This window comes from Amphiura filiformis, chromosome 7, assembly GCF_039555335.1.
Source record: "Amphiura filiformis chromosome 7, Afil_fr2py, whole genome shotgun sequence".
Classification (NCBI taxonomy): domain Eukaryota; kingdom Metazoa; phylum Echinodermata; class Ophiuroidea; order Amphilepidida; family Amphiuridae; genus Amphiura; species Amphiura filiformis.
Window position 1 is genome coordinate 22,484,838 of NC_092634.1, and position 27,309 is coordinate 22,512,146.

The 27,309-nt window shown below is 36.5% G+C and overlaps 1 protein-coding gene across 1 annotated transcript in view; it reads right to left on the minus strand.

Annotated features, from left to right (window-relative positions):
• The window catches only part of LOC140157719 (uncharacterized), a 68,448-nt gene that overhangs the window by 15,192 nt on the left and 25,947 nt on the right, over window positions 1-27,309 (minus strand). The window contains 8 exon segments of the mRNA XM_072180962.1: window positions 3,924-4,072; window positions 5,341-5,546; window positions 5,861-5,981; window positions 7,035-7,229; window positions 7,232-7,237; window positions 12,177-12,283; window positions 13,062-13,235; window positions 21,761-21,884. Of these exon segments, the coding sequence (XP_072037063.1) occupies window positions 3,924-4,072; window positions 5,341-5,546; window positions 5,861-5,981; window positions 7,035-7,229; window positions 7,232-7,237; window positions 12,177-12,283; window positions 13,062-13,235; window positions 21,761-21,884 (1,082 nt within the window).

The following is a 27,309-nucleotide window of genomic DNA, read 5'->3' on the forward strand; positions in this document are numbered from 1 at the left end:
CACGCGCATGTCACCGCGCCCATCTCACGCGGAGCGCAAAAGATGACGCGTATCACGCGTTGACTCCGACCTCATGAGCCGAGCTGCTTCCTGCAAGTAGGCCTACTCATTTTCTTCCAATTTATGAAGGAAAAGCGGTATGGAAATGTTATTTAAACTTGTAAACCCTTATTATTTTCATCTGTATTGCCTTGCTAAGAATGTTGGTATGTATGAGCAGGGGGTTCATTCATAGGATTTTAGGCATGATCGCTGTTTATGCCCTCGCTTTTTCGCCTCGGGCATAAACATCGATCATGCCCTCAATCCTATGAATGAACCCCTAATTCATATTTAATAACTAATGTTTAACAAACGACAAGTTTAACAAACAACAGGTAGATTAGTAAAATATAAGGTGCGTAAAATGTGTCCCTCCAGAAATTCTCTGGCTTTTGCGGGCGGTAAAAATGACCTTTGACCTCACAATCTGTTGACATCACACATTTTCAAAGTATCCATGGGTCATTGTGTCCAAGTCCCATTAAAATCCATCAAAGCATGTTGGAGAAATCCACAAAAGATAACAAGAGTAAATTTTTTTTTTTTGCAAAACGTTACCATTTTCTGTACAGACACACACAGCCACCCCATCAAACACACACATACATCAGAGCTACTTTTATAGTCCCTTTTCAAAACTTCGTTTGGCGGGGACAATAATTTAAAATAAACAAATCATTTGAAAATAGAAGGCTCAAGTCACTTGGTGCATACTTGCTAAAAAGTTATCAAACAGCAACACAACTTGACTCGAATATCATCAAAACAGCAACTTTCCACTTCATGCTTCAAATCTTCAGTTTACAGTTATCATCACTTTTCATGTTTGTTTTTTTTGTGTGTGAATTTATTTGCCTCATCATTTTTTCGTATTCATTTTGAGGTACTTGGAGGAGCGCTTCATATACCGTAGAAACCCGTCTACAAGGAATAGTAGCGACTGTGATGATAGCATAATTCACGCTAGCGCCCTCCACAATATTATTTCATTATGGAATTTGAGCAAATCATTTACCGACACAAGCAGGTATACAATGTATTATTTTATCTTTATTTCAGCATCTCACGAGCATAGCTCACTTGGCAAGGCATAAGACTTTGGTTCTTTAGATCGGAAGATGGTGAGTTCGAGCCTCATCACGGTCACACAAACTTTTATAAACAAAATATTGTTCAAACTTTTCATTTATATTTTCTTGCATTTTCTAAAGACTCCTTTCGTGATCATTTTTTTTCATATTTAGTTTAATTTATTCTATTGTTTTTCTTTTATTGTTTCTTTTCTTTGTCTGTTTTTCTTGTTTAATTTTATTTTTTCTTTATTTTTCTTTGATTCATATAATATTGGCAGGATAAGGAGAGGAGGAACTAAAGACCCATTCAGTGATTTGCTCATCCGGACGATCGTAAAAATCATCAATTCACCTTTGTCATTGTCATAGATGTGGTAACATAGCCTGCTAGTGGTTCAGCAGAAAACCGTGTGACACATAATATACATTTGGCTACATTTTATTATACGATAAATACGAATTTATTAAACATGGTAACGAATATTCTCTAGCAGATCGGTTATACGATGGAACTGGTAGGCATAGGCCTATTATAAATTTGGGATATTAAATATCTTCCTGACGAGACAGATCTGCGCATGTGGTCAAAGACGATTCCTTACTAGCCACAGACCGTCCGCTGGAATTAGTTGAACATGAACCATTCGCTATGGCTGTTGGTCGGACCTCTCATCTCTCCACATCGATTGTGACCTATAATCCCCGACATTGCCCTTATGAACTCACATCCTCCTGTTTTATTCCAATACGCTGGCGAAGTTCGGATCGGATCATCGGATAACTACCATAGCAATAAGTGAAAACATTTTTGAATATACCGCGTTACACTGATACGTTCAGGCGGTACCTCTTCATTGAACCATATCATGCTGCACGTGTAAGATTAGTATCTTTAAAAAGACCAGTATTGTATTCAATCTATGATTGCAGACATACACAGTACAGGTGATGAGTGTAACCTGCTTGTAGCGCAGCGCGATATGTTCAAAATTGTTTTCACCTATTGCTATGGTAATTAATCCGATTAATTACGTAACTTCACCAGCGTATAATGGCCGAATAAATTCTGACCATCACTTGGCTTGTGGGATCTGTTGGATTCGTCTATACTACAATTCGCTGTCGAAGTGACGTAATAATCGCAATAACTACCATCAAGCAGATTGCACTAATCACCCGCGTATGTCACCAAACATAGATTGAATACCACTCTTTTCATAAATAGTAATCTTACATGGCGAGTGATTAGCATTTCTTTGACAACTATGGTTCAATGCATAGGTGCCACGTGAACGATGAAGTGCAGGGCTATATTTTGAAATTGTATTCATCAATTGCTATGATAGTTAATCCGATTAATTACGTCACATCGACAGCGAATAGCCTATGAGTATGGGTTCAAGTGGAACAAAAAATAGTGTATGTCCATTGCTAGCTATGGTAATTAATCATGTTAGTGTTTACATCACTACTTCGGTGAAGACAAGAGAAGTGTGCCTTCTCTACCAACGCCTGTGATATAACAGGTGCAAGCGAATTGAATTGAAAATTGAATGACCAGAATAGTTTCCTTTGTCAGATGAATTGATTGAAGTTTTTGAAGACACTCTATTCTTGATGGGACAATAGATTCAAATATGGAATAATTATTATTCCTCATCTATTTTTTTTATTGAAAAAACTGCAATTGTGGCAACAGAACAATATTTATTTTGATTTCATCACAAGTCTTTCATTCTGGCGAGGGGTAGAAGATGCATATATTAAGTTAAGTAAAAAGGACCAAGAGTATTAACTAAATTGAACACCCCTGCAGTAAGTTGGAACAGGTTCTTGTATACAACATTAAAATGCTTAGATTAGATTTGCTTCATATATTTTCCAGCACGATGAAAGTGTTCTTGTGCGGGCTTCTTTTGGTCAGAATGCGTCATTATGGCAACAGCGGGCTAGTCGTAGGGGAAGGTACAACCCCCACGATGAGAACGCAGTTGCCATTGTCGTTTCGTTCTGGCCAGAAGAAAGCTAGTCTAAAGAGACGCGCCACGGTGGTGGCCGGTCTTTTGACGACACACTTATACACATAAGTAGAAACAAAATCGTGCTTAAGCCAAAAAACGCACCCTACCTACCATCCTCAAGAATTGGGATGGCACAAAGGTGCAACATAGGTTTTTATTGCAAAGACGAGGACAGACAAGTAGTTACAACACATCTGTCTAACCGTGGGTTTCGCTATTATTTAGAATAAATGCTTTTACTAGTTTCTATAAAACCACACAATTACTAAAAAAAACTATAAAAAAAACTAAAAAAAACAAACTAAAAAACACCAAAAAAAACACCTAAAATTAAAAGTAGAAAGGTAGATTTGAAGAAAGATAAAAAGAACATGTCAAAAGTTAAAATTAAACGAGAATGAAAAAACGGAACCGGTGCCCGGACCATGCTCTCTTCAGTTCCAAAGTCTGACGCTCTATCAATTGAGCTATACGATCCTGATATCTGAAACAGTCGTTATTATGTCAATACAATTGATTGGTGTTACAACATACTTAGATGGAATGCATAGCCACCCAGTGCCAGTATTATATTTGCTCAAACTCCAAATACAAAAAGCAACCAATTTTATTGAGGGCGTTTCTTAGGTATATCCTTGTAGACGGGGTTTTACGGTATACCAACATCATTTACTCGTTTAAAGGTTCAGACAAAAATTATTACTCAACAGAATGGGACAGATATGACACACAACAACACAAACAAACTTAAGACAGTAATACCGCTTTCTTATTTTTTTCAACTTACATGAATGTATCCTTGATGCATTCCTGCAGTATGTCCTGTGCATCCTGTGATATTCCTCCCAAGTCCTGGTCATGCTGGATGAAGTGTAGGATCTCTGATCCATTGGCTAGCCAGAATCCTAGAGAACTTGCCGTCTGAAAGTTGTCTTGCTATAATGGGGAAATCATTGTAATCAAAATCAATTATCTGTTCAAAATGTCATATATCACTTGTATACAGTTATTGAAACAAGTTAGTGAACCTTGCTTGCAATTGAATGTACAAGTACATTTTAAACTTTTGGTCCAATTTTAATTTTGTATTCTTTCAAAGAGAAAAGGAGAAATTCAAGAAAAATTGAGGGCGTCGTTGTACACACATGACTTTAATATAAGCTGGAAATCTTTGTTATCTCAAGGTCAAGGATTGAAAAGTTGAGATATAAATGAAGGACATTTTTTAAATAGAACTTAGAAGACATTGTCCTTATTCAAATGGACTTATAAGTATATGATATATCAGTCACATTGTCTTTCTTTGTCCTATTCAATACAATTTTTAAAGGGAGTATCTCCATCAGATCTGGGTTAAGTATGATTGTTTTGTTGAATGTTGAAAGGCCTACTGCAATTATCATTAATCTGTTACAGCTGTCGCTGTGGTTTTTTTTACAGATGCAGGTTTCTTGCTTGTCATACAGCTTTTGAATTAGGTGTTACTCACTAATTATTTAATTACTGAAACAAACTAAACCATACCATATTAAATGTCTCTTCACATTCTCCTTCAATTCTGGTTTGAAAGTATGTTTACTACTAATCAAAAAAAGACTTCACTATCTAAATTGAACTATTCCAGTTGAAATCCATACACAAAGGATCTGAATCTTCCCACACATGGAGTGCAAATGGGATTACCTGGTTGACCCCCCCCCCCTCTGTAGAAGATTTAGGTAATTTCTTCCATAGGAGATGTATGGATTTCAAATGAAATAGCCCATAGCAAAAGGAACTGCACAACATGGATACAGCTATTTTCATCATGCATTTATATCAGACCTGCCAACCTGCCGAAGTCAGAAAGAGAGACATTATTGAGGCCAAAACCTCGTACATGTACACAATACTTTCATAATTCAGGGGAGCCTTTTCAGGTCTAAATTTATCACAACAGACTAAAGTGCATCCTATTGCAAAATTTTAAAGTGAAATTTGCATCATTTTCTGCTGTTCTTACATTTAAATTTGCCATCACTGAAATTTTCAGAAAGCAGGACTGTCAGTCTTTTTCACTTTGAAAAACCCCAAATGAGGGACAGTTGGCAGGTCTGTTATATGCAAGGAATTTATATGCAGCATGTCTTTGCTTATGTACCGTGACAGTTCTTATTATGATTTGTTACATATTGCTCATACTTCCAAACAGATTTGACACTTACCTGTGCAGTCCTATCCACTAAATCAGCGATTTTGTTGAGGAATGCGGTGAGCCTCTGAGCACGCTCTGTAGGACCCATTTCAGGCCTGTACATTTTTGACAGCCTAAACCGTGATGCAAGATAGAGGGTGTATGCTGGTGCCAGTCGGAAATGGACATGTTGACCATCAACCTCACTTACTATGGCTGAGAGGAACTGATCCTCATCTGCAAGAAAACAAAACAATATTTTACCCTTAGCACTCAAACACAGCCAAATGCCTCTTTCACTTTCACGCTATATGAGGAATGAAAGGAATGCACTTTGGTGGAGTGAATTTCTAAATTTATACTTTTTTTAAATAATCTTGCCTCATTTTGTGAATAAAATATCCATATCATCTCAAAACAAGTCAAATTGAACAAGATGAGATATCAAAATGTGCACAACAAGTTTGTCCCTAACTTTCTTACTGAGTTTGAATTGAAGTGTGTAAGGGAACTTTTTGTGCACTTTATTCTTTATATACTTTGAAACTTACTTGATTCTCTGAATTCCAACTTTGCAGGCAACACATCTTGTGTGACAGTAGATTCTATGGTACCATTCGCATCAAACGTGGTCTCAAAATTCTCCCGATTTCTCTTGTTGGAAGGGTAATCCTGAAAAAAGAAGAAACAAGATGATTACATTTGAACGATTGAGCAAGGAGGATTAGTACTAACAGACATTCAAGTTGACAGTTTTTGAACTGAATCATGTGGCATCATGTATTTATGAAAAAAACCAAAACAGGTTAGAGTAGGATAATCTAGGCCTTTTATAGCCGGTCCCATGCATAATACTACAGGAAATCAACCATACTGGATTGTCAGGCACAGGGACCAATACAGTGTACCTCTGGTGTCACATATGGAGGGCAAATAGTCCCGGGCAAATAGTATACCGCCAGCATTTATCAGCAAGACCCCAAAACTGAACAATAAATTGCATCTTTAAGCCTGACCATTACAAAGATCTGTGCGTGTACATTTAAAAACATGCATTATTAGCACAATGCATTAACAATGCATTAGACGCAGGATACAAACAAGCAATCAAAGTTTACTGGGCATATGGTGATATAATCTGGAGGCACACTAGCTTACCTTCATAAGACACATGCAAACATGGCAGAGTTGGTATTCTTTGGTTCTACCTCATCGGTACACATAAATGATGCACTTAACCCCCTGGACACTACTGGTCATCTAAGAGCATTTCTGATTGGTTGATAACTTGAAATACTCATTTCAATTGCCAATTATGACTCGGCTTTAAACTATTATGGTCAAACTTGCATTTGCGGACAATCTTATAAATACCCTCCCTGATTAATTGGACACAATATTCATTTTGGCCAATCGGCAGGTAGTTCTCATGTGGTTAAAAATGCATCCTGAGGCACAGATGACACCTTCTTGCTTAAAATGACTACATCCCTGTGACTCCTATCCTTAGGCTGCGATCACAAAGAAGTATACGGTATTCACTATTCGCTATACAATTAACGCTCATTCGATCAGTATATCATAGCATACTCACTCATACGTGAACTCAGCCTGATCGAATTCATGAGCGTATTTCGTATAGCGAATACCGTATACTTCTATGTGATCGCAGCTTAAGGGAAGAAGTAGGCCTATGAAGAAAAGCAAACATATGTATGTACTCACTGGATCTTCATCTTGTGGATCACAGAACCTAAATGTATGATGCCTCCCAAACCTGACCACTGAACTATGCTGTAACATTGTTGTCTCGTAAATACGCTGGTTGTTAACATATGTTTCCGCTTCCGGACTGGTCGGTGTGATGGTGACGACGCCTTCCATGTTGGCAACGACACAGTGGCGAGGTAAAATACCGGGGAAAATAACTGTTGTGAGAAAACAACAAGATGAGAGGATGATGAGAAAATGCAATGATAAAAGCAGTGTGAGCTTTTTAATTGCTTGCATAAAAAACAATGAGGTGGGCACGGTTTGCTATTTTGGTGTAAAAAACAATATATGAAGAGTAAAGATGCAAAACATGATGCATTTAAAGGCTGCCTTGTACAGTTTTTGTTGTAAAGTCTGCACAAAAAGTAACACATTATCTTCTCGCTGACTTCAAGTCAATACAAAAAGCTGCAACTTTTAAATTTGGCTATATTTCTTTAGAAACACTGCTGTTAATATTGAACGAAACTGGACAAATGGTGTATCAAAAAGCGCGTAAATCAATCACCTTTCTTTCTAAGTTGAAATATTGTGAACACAATTATTAGTTCTGATGCTATAGGCGCATTTATAACAGTTGCGTTACTTTTTTTGCAGTCTTTATATTATTATTGCAACTGGAATAGCCCAATAAAGTCACTGACAATATTGACAAAAGTAACACAAGGCAGCACACAGCGTGCACGTCATTTCACCTGAACTCTTTGTTAAAAGCGTATACTGTTCTAACAAAGAAACAAATTTCAAGTATAAAACAAAATGTTTTTGCAAACAGGAGACTGAAAAGCGAGAATACATTACTCTTTCATTCTAAAAGAAAATGTGTATTGTGATATTTCAATGAGCTTTTATGTGGTTTCAAAATAGCAACAGCATTATCCTTTGAAGCTGGATTTTCCACCTTCAGACAATAATAGCACAACTTCTTTCTTCTTTAAAAATAAATATGTTGTAATACCTCTCCTGAAAGAGTCTTACAAGAATCATGGAGAGAACTGCCGCCTCATTTTTTTTCACACTTATCAATTTGTTTTCTAGGTTTATTTTGCAAACATTAATGCCCATAAAGTTGTCAGCCTTGCAACAAATAAGATGAAAATGTGGGGGTCAGGGTCTTAACTAAGATCAACACGGGACCTAGTTCTTTTTACACGATAAAAAGTAAGATCAGTTGGACATCGCTGAAGGACCTTGTCACAACTATTTTTGTCCGAGCCAATCTGTTCTTCCTTCAACCCATCATAAGCATTTGCACTAGCTTGAAACACATCTTTCCACTCATCCCTATTAAGCCCCTTGCCTGAGGAACCCTCTTGAGATGCCATCAACCTGTACAATAACACTCAGGATACTCCATCAAACACTAATAGTACTGTAGTAATGTGCAGAAAATGACTACTATTTGTGTTGATTAAAGTTTTGCCGCTCAGTGCAGCGTATCTCTCCCCAAGCAAGACACAGTACATGTGTAGATGCCCTGCCCTACCCTTGGGATATTACTGGCATACAAGAGGAAGAAATGTGCATTCATGGCAATTCTTTAACATACCGAATTATCAAAAGGTTACAGTATGCTAATATTCAATTTAGAGTGGTTCTTAAAGTGCAATGATCTCATTGGGATACAGATCCTTTGATTTTGTTGTTGTTGTTTGTAATGAATTGGCCTAATTCATAAAAATTCCTTTGTCCAGGAATTTTAGACACAACTTCACCTACCAATGTAATTCTAGAACCTATAGCATGACACAAGTAACGATAACAGATAATTAAAAGCAACTAATACACATTGAATCCAACATCATTCCATTCAAACAACACGTCATGCTATCTATCTAGTGATGCAAATCTCCCTCAAGTCAAGCTTTACACAAATGTAAGCTCTTTGCAATTCAGATGGGACAACATCCACACTTATAAAGCAAGGCCCTCGAGCAACAACATCAACTTGAGACAAAGTGATGCACACGGAGTCAATGAATAAGTGCCGACTCTGATAATATCTTTGCAAAAAGCATTACTATCCGCTACAAGGAATCCCTGCAAGTCAAACCAATAAAATACAAAATCTTGTCACCTAGGGACATCCTCAAGCAATGTCACTTGGGACATTATCTGCACCAATGGCAAGTATGTGTCAAGTATGTGTTGTCAATGCTGACACTAGATCGAGATAAATTGTCATCTAGTAGTGTTACGATTTAAGTCAAGCTATTAGCATGATTAGCATGACAGCCAGTCATGTCTGCAATCCCAGTGGGACTATATTCTATCTAGCTCATCTCAGCTTCACTGCCATCAACTAATGTTTCAAGCTATAAAACGGATATTGCATTTCAATTCCAATAATGAAGTGAGATCTCTAAGCTGTCTCCATTTAATATCAATCAACTCAAATGTATGTAAATACACCTATAAAATAAATGGTAACAAAATGAATGTGACAAAAATGATTAAACCAATTGGTCTGTTTGAGATCACTTAATTTGATGCGAAAAACACACACCAGATATTGCATCTATACAACAGCACTAAAATTAAATATTGAATTTTGGTTGGGAAATTTTTCTTTAAATGTTTACTGTATGATTGTTTTCACCAATATGGGTCTCACCACATGAGTGTGCATATTTGAATAGTCTCAATCTGTCAGTAAATCTTAATTAAAGCATGGACCAGTGACTGTTTTGAAAGTACTAAAGGTGATTGTACTTTTCTACCAGTAACTTGGAAAAATGATCTGTAATGATTCGCAACTGCATAAAATTTCACCGACATATTGTTTACAAACTGCAAACTCATCCCTGCTTCAAAGATGACAGGACACAACATTGGTATCATACGACTGGTCCAAACGACCAAACGTTGAGATAATTGAGTTACTCAGAAATCATTCCTACTTCCGTAAGAAATCAGAGACAAGCAAAATCCTGAGATGGGATGATGATGATGGGATGAATAATGCGAGAATTGAAAATGGACTTATCAAACCTTATACACAACAACAGTGTATGTGAACTGTGAATGTGTGTCCAATCTTTTGGTCAACCTCAATCTATAATGGGTTATTCTAGTTGAAATCCATACACCCCTTTTTGGAAGACATGACCTTAATCTTCCAAACAGGGAGTGTGAATTTCAAATGGGGTTACCTGAATGAGTGACTCCATTTGAAATCTACACCCCCTGTGTGGGAGATTAAGGTCACATCTTCCATAGAGGGTGTATGAATATCAACTGGAATAACCCAATGGAAAACATAGCACATCACATAAAATCTCCCATTGGGTGCCCCATTCCTTTTTTAAAGGAATTTTTATCAGACATCAGATACAAGATTGAGGCTGATGGGAATAACAATTGGGAGGATTTGAAATGGACTGTCAAACCGTCACATGGGTTGTGTCCTTTGGTCAACTGCAAGGTTGGTTAAGGCCTTGACTTTTTAAAGTTTAATGCAAAATTATCTTTGCCATCCTCCATTGTTACCAAACAAATATGTTATTTTGCCATATTTAATAACAATGAAGGTCCTTTTTGTTTCTTTTTACAAGGTCAATCACATCAATAATGGTGTGTGTGTTATATAATATTACAGAGTATTGTATTAACAGTTGATGCGCATATACAGCAGAAGTATACAGAGTATTTCAATGCGACTAAACAGGTGCAGCAAATGTTAACACTAAGTGGACACCATACAAATTTTCCAAGCAGTAGACCAAGATATATTAGTCACAGTATATCATGTTACAATAATACTGATTACATGACTTATCTTTTTCAGGAGGACATTGACTGAAGTAGAGGCATAGATCATCAAAAAAACATTTTGATGATCTAAGGTAGAGGCCTGCTACACGACTTATCTACAAAGCTCAACAAGAAACGCTGCTATATTGCTATATAACTCAGCAAGTGAGGAAAATTTGCATGTCCCACGATTAGGATGCAAATAGCTAGCTCTCTATTCAAATAGTTATCTGCGATGACTATATCAAATGTTTCAGCATATTATTGATGTACATAATATACGATGAAGTAGGAAATTTTAGTGGCTTGAAATTTTTATGACTTTGGTAGTCTTGCGATTTGCTAAATTTTTTCCTCAACCTACCATACAGGTCAAAATTACTTTCAGATTTAAAGTCTCTGAAAATTCTAATATTAACTGCAAAAATAAATAAAAACCTCACTATGCAGTACATGGTGATCTTGTAGTGCCAAGGGAATAACCAGCAGGCTACTATGCTAATTACACCTCGCTTCCCAGGTACCTGAAGATTAGTACTAGTCCATCTATGAGAGACCATATGGCTACACAAGCTTTTCTTGTTATCAAGAGTCAATACTACTTAAAATATATACAAGTATCTGAATCAAATGCATGAACTGAATGTTGAATTTTGAGAAAGGATGGTTTTGATTTTTTGTGTGTGATGTTGAGATGTTAGCTCAAGTCATTAAGAATCCACTACTATTGGAGTTTGATGATGCGGGTTCAAACCCCGGCACAGTCCCTATTTGTTCTTGTGAAATAATTGACCTTTTCGGTAAATCCCATAAGCCTTTGCTAGTACACCTGAGATGTCGTCATTTGACATCACTCTGACTTGCAATGCGCAGTAAAGATGTTCGCTAAACGATGTGCGCATCGGCGCAGATCGATACGACGTCAAATAACGACATCTCAGGTGTACTCACAAAGGATGGGGTTTACCAAAATGGTCAATTGAGCCAACTTAAAATTCTCCTGTGTAAGCACTATCTGGTTATTGTGTTGGTTATCTGGACAAGAATGCGGGCAGGTCATCCTGACTGTGATGGTTTATTGTGGTGTGTTTAAGGTGCGCATTTGTATGCTATAAGTCCTTTATATTGTTTATATGGTGTGTCTTTGGGCCAAAGTGATCAGCAAACCTTTACAGGAAACTTGAATGCTTCAGAATCCATGGAGTATGATTCAAATCACATAGCTACAGCTCACCTCAACATCACAAGGTGAGTGGTTTCTAGCATGACTAGATTTTTCAAATGACCAAGGCCTAAATCATATACTGTGCTAATCATTATTTACGCCACGTAGCGACTAACCTGTAGATATTGTCCATTATTAGAAACTTCCCTCTCACTGCCCACTTCTGTAACATTCACTTGTAGCCTATGTCTCTTGGGTTTGTAATCAATTACATCTGTACCATCTGCAAATAAGAAGCAAAAAGAAAGTAAAACACTAATTCTAAAGATTATAAAATGAATATCAGGTTGGATGAATCCATTGCAGAAAAGCCTTTCATGTCCTATACCAAAAATGATCAATGAAACAAGAAAAGCTAACAGATGACTGCATGATTATATATAATTCAAGCTAGGGACATGAATGATTGAATATGTCTAAACATCCCTGTCTCAGTCAGCTAACCCCTAATGCATTATACTAGAACTAGCCCCATTCTCAAACCGTGACGCCTTTCGAACAGCGAGCGGAGCGAGCAAAATCATCATACAGGTATCAGAGTACAGTTCAGAAACCAGTGCTACATTATACATAAATTGCTTAAAAAAGCGATGGGGTATTTGCAAGATCATTCAAACTATGGAAGTGTGCATACATATCAACCGTGGAACCTTACGGCAACCATGGAGGTCCATGGTGTGAGCCAACCATGGAGTTTGAGCCAGCCACGGAACTCCATGGTAGGAGGTTCAAAACTAGTGTCTTTGAGCCATAGAGGAAGGTACACAGTACACTCCCATTTTGTTATGCAAATATACCTCTACAGTCAGTCGATTGTGTACGGATGAGCTCCGCATTTATGTGTATCTATGAACCTCCACACTTGATGGCATCAACAAGAGGGTGTTGGGTGTGTGTACGTATGTTTGTTTGTGTGAAGATTTTCAATGTGACCTATATCGTTTTCACTTCACAGTGCACCTGCTCCAAATCAAATTAGACTTGTCACAATTCACGCTTACCATTATTAAGTTCCAGAAAGTAAGGCAGTCTATCCTGAGGCACTTTGCTGGGGTCATTGTACCATCCAGGCTGTCCATTGGGTGATCTCGGATCCTTCTTCCCCTGCTGACCACGACGCTTGTTGCGAGGCTGGTAATCCTCCGGTTTCTTCTTCAATTCAAAGATGAGCTCACCTGGAGGTTGTCATGGGAAGAGCATGAAATAGGTTTAGGTTGGTGGATACAATTGGATATACTGGCAGCGCTACTGAGAATGGTAAATAACTTTTCCTTACATACTTTCATGACTTAAATGCTAGACGAGAGAACATAAAAACAAAGCACTAAGAAAAAGATTTTTCCCATATAACTTAAGTATATTTCCCAAATTTATATTAAATCATAATTCTCTTATTTGATACATGATCAACCAAAATCCAAATCAAGATACATTATCCAATTAATGCCTCAGGAAACCCCAATGCTCTATACCAACGGATTCTATTTCTAGTCATGTTTTTAGAGCAAAAGAGCACATTAGAATTTAAACAGTGTGCACATTGCTACATCTGGGAGTAACTTGAACAAGTCAGTGTCAATAGTTCACTGGGATAACCAAGTGAGGGGTTACAAAATGTTAATCAAATCTGGTCTACATGTAGAGCTATGTAGGGAACTACCTCAGTCCTTTTCATAATGATTATGAATTAACTCTTTTGTATTAAACATGGAAATAGGGTTTATTACATTCTAAATGGTGTATACTTCTTAGCAAGTAGTCCAGGGGGCAAATTGTAATGTTCTGCAATGTGCAATATTATGGGAAAATAATTTCAATTTAAGCATACATTTACATTTTGTACAGTGCTTTAATTATTATAATTTTTGCTGTTGCAGCAGGCAACATTTAATGGCTAGATGTAATTTTCAGTCATAGATGAATACGGAAACCACACCTGCTCTGAATTACCACAAAGGGCCTTTATCTGATTTGAAATATTATTATACATATGCACTGAAACATTCATAAAAGCCTGGAATAGATAGCAATACCACTCAAACACAGATGATACCACACATGACAGCTAACAATATCATCATATTGCCCTACATTTTTATGTATGCATGTACGCATCCAGGCTATCCATCCTCCCATGTAACCATGACAACAGTTTCCTTGGTGATGACTCACTCACATGGATAACAGGGAAAAGCCCACCACACCCAAAGATACACAGGCACCTCAAGTTAACCAGGTATGACCTCTCAGTAACATGATGTAAGGCCTACACTATTGTGTGGTACATTCCCTCCTTATTTTTAAATCAACCCACATGTACAATGGTGATATGTACATAACCACATGTGACTCATTGTTTAATGCAGTACACTGTACATGTATCCAACTACCCTACGTTTTTTGTATCCAAAGCGCAAGCTATTTGTGTTGTGTAATACTGCTTGTCAATAGAAAGAATATCATCTGCTCTGATGTCATCAACTTGTACAATGTCAACACTGTGGTTTAATTAAACCATGCGGTACAGTGTGTCAGTTACATTGTAGGCTTGATTCGCTAAGTAGATTACTAATTCCCTATCAATCTGTATTTACCTACAATCAAGGAAAAAAGTCCTTGGAACGCTTGGCACACTCTGTCGAAATTCCGTGCAGAATTTCTTATGTTCATGGAAATGACCTATATTGTGTTTGGGAAGAAACATGACATCTACAACAATGATTTACCTTCCCTCTCCCCATCAAGCAATGTTGGAACACATTGGGGAACCGCTGAAGACATTGGCATTTCTCAACATTGCACGGGGAGAGGGGTGACAGTTTTCCGTTATTTACACATAAGCTGTTCCAAGACTTTTTTTCCTTGATTGTCTCTACCGAATGCAAAATATTTCATCTAAATTTCGTTTTTGTCTCATAACGCAAAAGCGGAATGTCGTATGAGCTTCAAATTGCATAACACGATTTGAGAGTGGATTATATGCTTTGTAATCATAATAAACTTGTTGATAAAGAATTTGGTTTATTTAGGGAGTGGTCATTGGAAACACCCCCTATGCTAAATTACTCACGTTTCTTAATCATGGCTCTAAAATGCTCTAAAATGTCGTTTTTGTCCATAACTCAAAAACAAAATGTATGAGTTTCATATTGCACCAGATTTGAGAGTAGATAATATCCTTTTGAATCATAATAAAATTGTTGATAAAAATGTTGGGTTATTCAGGGAGTGGTCACTGAAATACGCATATATGGCCATGTGTTTTGAACTCGCCATCCTTAGCGTTACATCACAAATATTATGATTTTTTTACACCAATCAAGTTTCAAATTAGAATATCTCCACAACTACCAACCCTAAACTAGCAAAAGTATACATTTTTGGAAAGCTGAAGGCATAAGCAATTTGAATATATACAAATGAATTCATTGTACAGGGTGACCTTGAAGTTATACAGGGTGGAATAAAATATTTCCAAATAAAAAAATGGTTACATATTTCATTGCTTATTACTAACTTGCAGTAATAAACTGAAAGTAAACAACATTTATTTGGTTAGAGGATAGGGGGAGCCTACTGACTTTGGAAGAAAAAAAATCACAGCTGTTTAGTAATCTCGGAATACAGGGTGTCCCAAAATATGTTCAAATTTTTACAATTCCAACCTATTTTGAACTGGAACATTTTACCCCTAACCCATACGGAAAAAATAAGTCCATATTTAGATTCCTCATCAAATTTCCTCTCAGAAAATGTATACATTGACTATGATAGGATAAGTAAATAAAAATTTACAGCAACTTTTATATTTTGAAGACATCCGCATTGCTTACTACAGCATTTCATACGAAAACGGGTAGTTTTGTATGTAAAAGTTTGTATTTTATAAGCTTAACAAACCATACAGAGTTCAAAATGATTACAAACAATTAGCAGAATTGTTTAGCTGTAAATTAAGACCAAAACCAAGTTTATAGCCCCTGTATTAAGTTACAAACGTGAAGCGCCCTGTTCCCATAGAGTTTATGTGCTCCTCCTCCCCCACCTCCTCCTCCCCCACCTCCACCACCCTGACTGCTCGCAATTCAATCAATCACAGCTTCGTTAGTTGAGAAGCTATATTGCTCATATTTACAGGGTGGTTAGTGGTATTAATTAGCTTTCAAATGAGACCAAAACCATGACATAATCTTTTTGTTTAGCCGAGGTATGATAAATTGAACAGATCACAATTTGAAAATACGTAACAACACCACCATTTTTGGGTGGCGAGTTCAAAACGCATGGCCATATATTTATTTCAATTCAAAATGGTAAAGTGTTAACAAATTTCATATAAGAGATCAAGGTGTCATTCCTTTTGCATTAAAACATTCTCAATTGGTATAGCAAATGTAAACGAACGTGACGCTTCATGAGATGCGGCCTCAAAAACATAAAATGTCGATTTTGGACCATTTTGTCATTATGGTAAACTGATACACTTTGCCATTTCTACTATACAGGTTTACACTTTCCCCGATACCTGACTACTATAAAAGAACAAAACCTGTTACTTCGTTTGTGCAATGGCAGCGTGGCGTAGCGGATTAGTCCTCCGACTGTTAACCTTTTGGCTATTGACTGATGTGCATGGTTCGAGTCCCAATGGTGGTCTATATTTTTTTCTTTAAGTGTATTAAATTGTTGTTTCTTTTTTCTTTTATTTTTTCTCATCGCAAAAGCGTATTTTGTTATAAATAATATTCAGAAATGAGTTGTTTCAAATTGTTACATCATAATCTTTCTGATTCGCTCGGATGTACCTATACTCAGCAAACACAAGTTTTAGAGAAAACATAAATTTTACACGTTAGGTTATATCATAAAGGGTACATAACGTTTTAATAACATTCAAAAAAACATTTTGGAAAACATGCTGCAAAACATTGTGATATTGTACGAAAAATGCATTTGTAGTGTTTTTTGAGTTATGAGACAAAAACGAAAATTGACTCAGTATCATACAGAAGAGGGCCATAATTACAAAACTTGTGTCATTTAGCATAGGAGGTGTTGTCAGTGACCACTCCCTAAATAACTCAACATTTTTATCAACAATTTTATTATGATTCAAAAGGATATTATCTACTCTCTAATCGTGTGCAATATGAAGCTCATACAACATTCTGTTTTTGAGTTATGGACAAAAACGACATTTTAGAGCAGTTTAGAGCCATAATTATGAAACGTGTGTAATTTAGCATATGGGGTGTTTTCGGTGACCACTCCTAAATAAACCAAATTCGTTATCAACAATTTTATTATGATTGCAAAGTATAAAATCCACTCTCAAATCGTGTGAAATTTGAAGCTCATACGACATTCCGTTTTTGAGTTATGACTGAGACAAAAACAAAATTTAGATGAAATATTTTGCCTTCGGTAGAGACAATCAAGGAAAAAAGTCCTTGGAACGCTTGGCACACTCTGTCGAAATTCGTGCAGAATTTCTTATGTTCATGGAAATGACCTATATTGTGTTTGGGAAGAAACATGACATCTACAACAATGATTTACCCTTCCCTCTCCCCATCAAGCAATGTTGGAACACATTGGGGAACCGCTGAAGACATTGGCATTTCTCAACATTGCACGGGGAGAGGGGTGACAGTTTTCCGTTATTTACACGCAAGCGTTCCAAGACTTTTTTCCTTGATTGTAGATATTATTTGAAATCTATTTCCGGTGCAAAAGTATTACAGTCATGTCATGTAGCTTTGGTTTGTCAATCAATCAATCAAGTTGAAAATAGCTCTCAATTCATAAAATAAATGTTTTAAAATCATTAAAGTACCTTTTATTTTTGTATTGGGCTAAAAATGAAGATAGTTGCGTTCCCTTCATTATCCCCTGCCCCACTGTAAAAGTTGTAATTTTCATATGAATAAATTTTTTGTGCTTTGCCCATTTTTAACTTTCACTTGCTTTTTAAATTTGAGATTCTACCTTTTCACATATTGAACCATACACTAAAGGATTAACATCATTTCCGAATGTGAAAAGTGTGTAAAAATAAATGTAGCGAGAAAATTTTGACTTTTACATTCGCCTTTGAAGCACTAATTTGAATATATGAAACATCAATTGACAAACAAGTTAACTAGTAACATTGTAAGGATACATGCACGTATTGCAATCAGCGACCATCCTTAGGTCAAGAAAAACTCATGAATCTATGCCAGAGTTATGTACGCCCTCAGGCTTTGTGTATCAACACTAAGTATGTCTTTGTCACCGATATGTATTTGGTATCGTCAGACTGGCTATTAACAATTTTTGTTTATGTATTTTGTACATCATGCCCTACATACTTTGCGTTCTGCTCAAGATGAATTCACTCATCCTTATGTAAAAACAATTTGCTATATGAAGAGTTCCGCTACCATCAAATACGATAAATACACCATGAGCTGCCCTGTGATAGTTTGATGTAAGACAAGCAGGTGGACTTTTCAAGTAGGGACGGTCGGTCGGGATTTAAATTTTTTTTCCTGGAGGCTAAAATTACCTAAAATCTCACAAAAGTTTTAGCAAAATAACAATTGAAATTTTTTTCTATTTTTTTTTCACTGTATTTTTTAACACCCTCCATAATTATGCAATTTAAACATATCTTTACATGTAGCTTAAATATATTCAAATAATAATAATACAAATACACAAGGCAGCTTTTGGATGTATGTCAAATTTCGCCTCTGAATACTTCAAACACGTACAAAAATGTACATGTAGACCTGGGTGTAGCCTTATCAATTTACATGCAATGTTTACAATGAGGTACTTGATGTTCTAGTGTTTGTCATTTACAACATTGTTCACATAATTTGTTTGAAAATGTACAAACCCCTCTTTGTACTTGGAAACTTATTTCATCACATTTGATGTTTACATACATTTTGAAGCACTGCATATTTTGTTTGCTTTCCTCTCATATGTCAACATTTACGAAATTATTACAGCGACCTTAGAAGTTATAGCCACAAAACAATCCGCTATAATATTTCGGCTACATGGTATACATGCATGTGACTAAGTGACAACTACTACAAAGAATTGAATACCTGAGTGGAAGAAGGGCCCAACTCCATCAAAACTGTTTTTGAGATATTAAGAAAAAACTTAATATTTGGAAAAGTTTTATAGACAGAACGTTTTCATCTTCAGGGGACCTTTAATACATGAACATACAATAGTACATACATTCGTAATTATATATGATGTTTCCATGTCAGCGGTACAGGTCTTTTTACGAGTTGGAGTTGGGCCCTTCTTCCACTAATATACTGCAAGTGCCAGTTACGTAAGCAGATGTGTTATAAATAGCTACAGAAATTACGTAATCACCATTAATTGCACAAGTACAACTCATGTAATATGTTAGCAAGAAAATTTATTGTAGTGAAAAGCAGATTTCATGGATGAACAAAATTCCTCTTTAACCCTATATTTGTGGAAGAAGAGCCCAACTCCATGGAGTTGGGCCTTTCTTCCATGAAAACCATGATTAAGTGTACGTGAAAGACTATTTAGAGAGTGGATTTTGGCTCATCTTTCACACACAAGGAAGATCAGTCTGCTGGTAATAAAATGCTGGGTCTAACTCATTTTTATAAAAAATGGGAGTTGGGCCCTTCTTCCACTCAGGTATTCAATTCATGTTTTCAGAAGAAAACCAAATAATCGCTTCCTTTCATATCACACAGGACTCCCAAAATATCACCACTATCTATAATAAATAAAAGAATTCCCACCATTATAGCCAACACAGATAGCTAGCGAAAAATGTAAATGGAATTTTTAAATGGAACTTTTGACCTGCGTAATTCTTTGCTTCAAACAAGCAAGGTCACAGCAATCATAATAGTAGAATTTCTTTATCTTGATCAATTTGTATGGTTGGCCAGTGTAGTACGTATTTTTTGATATTATCACTGTATGAGTGAGCTGTCACAGTAGTAGTTAGTCTATTATTTTGCCCTTATTGTACAATTCAATTTAATGCGTGGGTGTGACATATTTTTGATTTTACTTTATGGTAAAGAATGCTGTCCTTTATTTATGCATTTATTACATCTTAAAATTCAAAGTCACAAAAATTAAGAGAGGATTATAAAACAACAACTTACCAACAAATGGTAAAATCCAAATAATAAACAAAATGTGAACTACACCTCTGCTGATGCCCTCAGTCATCAATGTTCTGGGTTGATGACATGGGTTCAATTTACTTTAAAAAATGTGCAGCAACTTTTAGCAAAAACATTTTTAGGTGAGGTTCGTATGATAAAACTTCTGAGCAAATTTTGTGTCAGACTTTTCCCCAGAATCTGGAAAACTGAGACTGCACAGTTGTGTCTGACATTTTAGCCATGTTTGTTTTTGTGTAAACATATTATTACAACATTCAACATTTACTCGAAAATATTTTCATGAGTCTGTCTCATTTTGGCATGCTTGTTTTTCAGTTGGCTCTAACAAACATCTCACAAAATACATGCCCAGTTTGTAGATGTCGGTCTAACTACACTATTCTAACCTCCTACTTATTTGTACAAATGGTTACCATATTTGGCCATCTTGAAAAAGACAGAATATGACATGGTCACTAAACAAATCAATAAGATACTTCCCACATATCGGAAGAAAACTGAGCTTGCTTAGATTCCCTATCTTTCAATGATTCATAATCAATTAGCTTCAATACATTGGTCACAATACCACCTGCCCCTGATATTGGCAATGAAGAACTACCTAGCCAGGACTATTGATAGCCAAACCCCATGTAATGACACATGAAGTGTACAACAGTTCTATTGTTATCATTTGCAATGTACATGCAGAAGAGTCAGATACACTGATTGGATCTAACCATGTTTCATGAACCGCAAAAGGAGTATTATGTGCATAAATGATTTTCCGAATTATGAATACATGACCAAGAGTCGCTGTATTCTATCTCACTAGGATCCACAACATGCTCATCTATCAAGGCACAGTTCTTTAACCCCAATATATTTGTACATTCGTTGGATAACCTTTGAAAATTTCGGTACAAAAACTCAACTTGAGGTCAAATTTTGCCCTATTACTGTTTTATTAAGGTTACTGAACTATGCCATTGGGATGAGGCCATTGTGGTCCATAGTGTCTATGGCAGGTGTTTTTTGTTTCATCTTTTAAATACTCCTATTCAATCACTTGTGATATGAATTCGGATACCATTGTTTTGAGCTTTTGAGTTGCTCCAACAATAAATATTGAACACTGCTCAAAACCTGACTTCTCTAAAACTGAACAAATATTTTTGAGTGTGCAGCTTAGTTTTGATAGTAACCAAAGCTTGCTGAAATTATGCACTTGATATTTCTCATGGGTTTTGGAAGTGACTTGAGCATTGAAATTAACTTTGTTGTTTTTGTATGATCAACCAAAACAATAGTGAATAGGCCCCTATCGAATATGATTGTCAGATGGTGTAAGTGTATGTTATCACATTCTGAAGTGTAATATTCTGAAAATATTTTCAGAAGCTTTGAGTCATTTCAGAACAGGTCACAAACTGAGGGACATAAAAAACAGCGGGGAAAATAAATAATAGAAGGATACAAAGAACATAGATTATGCTGCAACAGCAACACCATTTTCAGAATAAGCTTACCTCTGCTTTCCGGCCATCTCATGACATCACCGAGTGGGGACTCATCACCATCCATGATGGCCTCCTTACCCCAATCTCCTCTTTTACTATACTCATTGGGATCCTCTCCAGGGGGTACCACCACCTGTAAAATATGGGTAAAAATGTAAAATTAGTAGAATAGGATAGAGCTGCTACAATGTATGAATCCAGATACACAATGAAGGAGTGAAAGAATCTTCATCAAGCTCAAGCTTGCATACTGTGGTAAAATGGCAACTTGGGCAGTTTACAAGATGTAAAACAAATGTACACACAGATGATGAGAAAATTGGTGAAAGTATCCATACTTTTCTCGGTAGTTTGCGCCTAACAGCAGTCACAACCCAAGCACCATGCATCTTGCTTGCTGTCACAAGCTATCCGACGATTTCCAGTACATGTTCATATCCTGCGTTTGGCTGACTTTTTTATGCGATATAAAAAATATTTCTTATTTGCTGCTACAAACACTTTAACGTCATGTATGATTGTCATCACCATGCAATCTAGCTCAACATCCCAAGTTTTATTTTTAGTCAACATGATCAAAATGGATCAGACCACAAATCTAATTCAATTTATGAACAACAAGAATGTATATGGATATGTAAGTGTACATATTTGCTAGACAACTTATTGGAAAAACATTTAAGGGGGTATTACACCCATTGCATTTTTTGTGTGGTTTTTTGCACTTTGTGAAGAAATGAGAAAAAAAATTGGACAAAGCGGTATGCAAAATGAAGGGGCAAATCTTCTTGTTCTATTGGTGGCATCCGTATCAATGTATCTTATATGCTTTTTAAGTTAGAATCCTCCATTGGGCACCCCATTCCTTTTTTAAAGGATTTTTTTATTAAGGTAGAAGCCAAAAAGTGGTACATCAGATGTACTACCACTTTTTGGCTACTACCTTTACAATGTAGATGTATTGTACTGTAGCTCTAGTGAGAGTCATGGCTGTACTATCCTCTTCTCAGAATTTGCATGTACATTTGTAGCGCTCTGCTCACGCTAACATCGGCCTATAGATACATAGTTTGAACATTACAATCAAGTTCTACTGGACATACTCTGAAGGTCCCTGAATCAGTTTCTATAATTTGCTAACTAGACAGTAAGTTTCTAAATAATCAATTACTTCTGGTCATCAATTTTGATGGTCAATGGTAATTATACATGTACATAATGAGCCAAGTGCAAAAACAAACAGTACTTCAAATAATTAAACCTAATTATGCGAGGCTAATAATATTATGAACTGATAGTAGTTATAGTACTAATTGCTGAATTCCTACATACTTGAACAGCAATGCAATTGTTACTGGTCAGAATAATTGTTACTGTTCAGACTAATTACTCTTTACAGACAGTCCCCTGTTGGCTAGCAGCAAAGGGTCAGTCAGTGTGAAATACTGGCCATCTTCATATAATAATTTCATATAATTTTGCCACAATTATCTGCAAGATATCACCCTATCTATGTCCTTTCAGCCATATCAAAATTGATTCATCATTGTATAGCACAGGACTATCCCATGCATGCAAGGTTTCAGACAGTTTCCCATGTCCAAAAGCCCAGTCACCTAGAAAGTGTCAGGGTTGAAATGCATTGAATATCTGCATTCTAGAAATAATATTGAACGCGTTCACATTGTTGACTTTCTTCACGATTCTTGTAGTGTTAGCCATAAAAAATGTTATTCAGTTGAGCTGGCGATAACAACTCTATCTTCCAAGGGGTCATGCTGCATTCAACTTCAGTATTCTATGACATGTACAATTACGCATGTACTCCCTATTCCAAAGAAGTACAGCACAATTTTTTTTGGGGAATTATGAAAATATTATCTTGTTTTGCCAAACGAAACAGGGCTAAATCCTAATCCTTATAGTTAGTTTAACTGGCAATAAAAGTAAATTTTTAGAAAAAAGGGCCAAAAATATCTGGGCCAAATTAAGTTCAAATTCATTTGTGTCTGGGAAATTAATTCCATGATTATTTTTATTTGATTTGTTCCGAGTTTCGACTACCCTGGATAACCAAAGAAAAAAACCCTCTATTGCAGCTTATTTCCCAGGCATGAGACTGTACTTTCCTATTCCTAAAAAAAAAAAATGAAAATACATGTGAAATTGGGCAAAAGTACCCAAAACAGGCTGAAATTAAATAAAGTTGCTGACATTTTGACTAAAAAAAAAGAATTCAAAACTGAACATTCTCATGCCTGATTTCCATTGGGGTCCATTTGAACACCGGGACAGGTTGGGAACAGTCAGGGGTTAACACCCTACTCTTTTCGAAATGGGCTGTGAGACGCATATGTACAGGTATGGCTTTCTGTACACAGGACTGACTTCTTAACGTCCCCTCTGAAGGACGGAGTACTTTCATGATCATTTTACCCAATTCTAAATGTACCACAGGGAGAGCGGAAGTCTGAATTTAATCAATCAGAAGTTGCCAATTAATTTCAGACATTTTTCCCCAAGTCAATATCCCAGCAAATCTCCATCGCCTGGAATTGAATCCGGGACCTTATGCAGTATAAGGCAAGAATCCTAACCATAGGCCACGCTCTCCCTGTAAAATAGAGCCTATATAGACTCATGAGACTTTGTTTGTCCATGTAGGTTGCTTCCAATTCTTTATACAGTCTTCACTTGCTGTAGAAAAGTATTTTTCAAATGATGAGCATTATCTTTGAATGATGTAAACTACACGACTTTTACGTATGTAAATTGTAATGTGATGGCGCCGAAATCACATGCTGATGCTCTAAAATTGCACTACTATACTGGAGCTGGAGTTCACACACTGCTCTCCTCTGTATTTCAGTACTTACCGGAACAAATCGCTTGAAAAGTTTAAGGTTGCAATTCCTCCTTAGGTACAACATGATTTCAACTTATCCTTGGCCAACCTGGTTAAACATGAATAAGTCTTTGACAATAACAAACCCTGACACAAAGTACGGCAACTTTTCAACAAAGGCCACCTTCAAGAGCCCTTCTCCATCCTAGACTCTTTATTGATGTGAACACAAATCTACTCCAGTATTCCTTGCTCATCAGCGCAATTTGACAAATACATCCCTTTTACAAGTTCTGATATTAACCTATGACTGGATCACACCCCTGTCTGAATAGCCCTAGGTATATTGTACTTAAACTTGAACAAAGGATGGACTTCCAATTAGACTCCTCCTATCACCCAGCTTGTCAAAGAGGTTTCACATCATCCATTTCAAGTATGTGTCCTGAAGTCATGTCTACTACATGTAGTTTGGATACTCTAGATTCTTGACTTCAACAGTAAACTTTACTTGCATTCCAAAATATTTTGTTTCACACAAAACTTTCTCTTGTTTTGTTATTATTTTTTTATCGGCCCCCCAATAATTTGGATGCCTATGGAAAATTACCATTGGGGCCCCCCAATAATTTTGGCCAGGCACCATTGGGCCCCCCCCCAATATTTAACATCTTCCGGAGCCCCTGCACAGTGTGTAGGGTGTGTGTGGGGAGGCCTGTGTAGTGTGTCTTCAGAGTCTATGCTGTATGTTAGAAAAGTCTAAACCTAATCAAATCATATGATCAAATGTACTGCAGAAATAATTACTTTTGCAGTCTTTTCAAGTGGCATTGATTACATCTGCAGGGACACTCTAGTCCAGTATTCCATTTGATGCCAAACAAATGTGACAGTAGCCTCAAAAATTGTATACAAAATGTCATAACAAATTTTCTGGCTGTCACTTCATGTCCTCTTTTGCCCTCTTCCTAAAATATCTCCATTTCCAGATGTGAAAATAACCTATGTTATAGGTTCATTGTGCTTGACACTGACACAATAACATACTGTCACGTTCTGTGTAAAGTGGGAAATGGGTGATCTTTTTACCAATTGTAAGAGGCTACAAGTGTTGAAATATGTACTTTATACAGTCTACACAAGAATATCATGAAAGAATTTCAATAATTCTAAGGGATCATACTCGGTCAAGACAATCAAAGTTAACATTCAGAAGTGAAATAATGCTGTTATAGCTTGCTTGCATATCATTTTCATGGACTTCTTGCCAATTACTTTGCTTAATAATATGTTGCTACACTGGCTATCACATAGCCATACATACATCCATCTTTCTACTGTTTCTTTTCCAGTCTAAGAACCAAGCCAAAGGTTAATAGGACTACTAAATTTGCAATTCAAATTGCTGTTTCAGACCTGAGCTGCGTCCTCCATGCCCCTGTCAGTGAACTTAGAACAATGACCTTTGTAAATGATCAGTATCTGGGCTTCATTACAATACTGTATTGTGGGCAAATTGTGGAGAGGTTCCAATTTTTGTGCATTTGCCAGTTAATTCCAGAACCGCAAAATTAAAAGCCAGCGAAAAATATTTCTACCCATGTAGACTTGAATGTTTAGGCCTAACATAAAACCAGAGAAGATGAGATCTTCTCATCTTCTCTGATAAAACTGAGTTGAACAGTTTGAATCATGGAAATAAAAACTGTGAAAATATCACACTTCGTTATTCACTGATCCATCGCATAATTACTTGTTTCATGCAAAATTGAGGTCAACAAAATGGTCCCCTGGGGGTAAACATAATGTTGTTTTGTTTTGGCTTTAATTTTGAAACAAAGACAGGATTAAGATATATTTTTGTAGTTGCTAAACTGAATTGAAACTTTACAATTTGGCATTAGAAAGCAAAATATAGGAAATAAAAAAAATACAACCCAGTAATTTAGTATTGAAAGAAGCAACCTTGAGCATTTTTATAATTTAAACTCTGATAAAGAAAAGATCATTTGAATACATTATGATACAAAAATGTACTAGCAAGCTGGAGAGCAACAATGAACGACTCCAATATTAAAATCGAAACAAGGGAGGGCACGCAGCAAATAATTAAAGCCTGGTTATCGCACCAGAGGGCTAAACCACCTGCCACACACACCCCAGCATCCAATACGTGATGGTTGGCAGTCAAATGCTACTCTACTCTCTAACACTAGGTAATTTAGACAACGGCTATACGTAATTACACCACTGGTGACATGCAGCACGGATTGAAATCAGTGTGATTGCTGCAATGGTATGGCAATGGTATCGCTTACATGCATGCATGCCTGTAAGGTAGACTGACTTTAGCTATGTTCACAGTGGCATAATCTTCAAAGGGTTTAATTTTAATCTCAGAATGATTAAATGAAATCCTCAGTCATCTCAAGATGTGTCCATACAATCCATGTACACTGTACAAGTACAATGTTGTGCAATGAAACCACGAGATGAGTGCACTCAGGGGTTCAGCTATCGTGAGTTAAATAGTTTGAGCTTGAGCTCGGTTGAATCGTGACAGTTCCTTTCAAGTTTCTGCCAAGTAGACGAGTGCACTCAAGGATTCAGCTATCCCCAACCTCTCAAAGAGTTTGAGCTTGGTTGAATCATAACAGAACCATTCAAATATCCTACTTCCAAGTACATCCACATGATCTACACCTGACTGAAC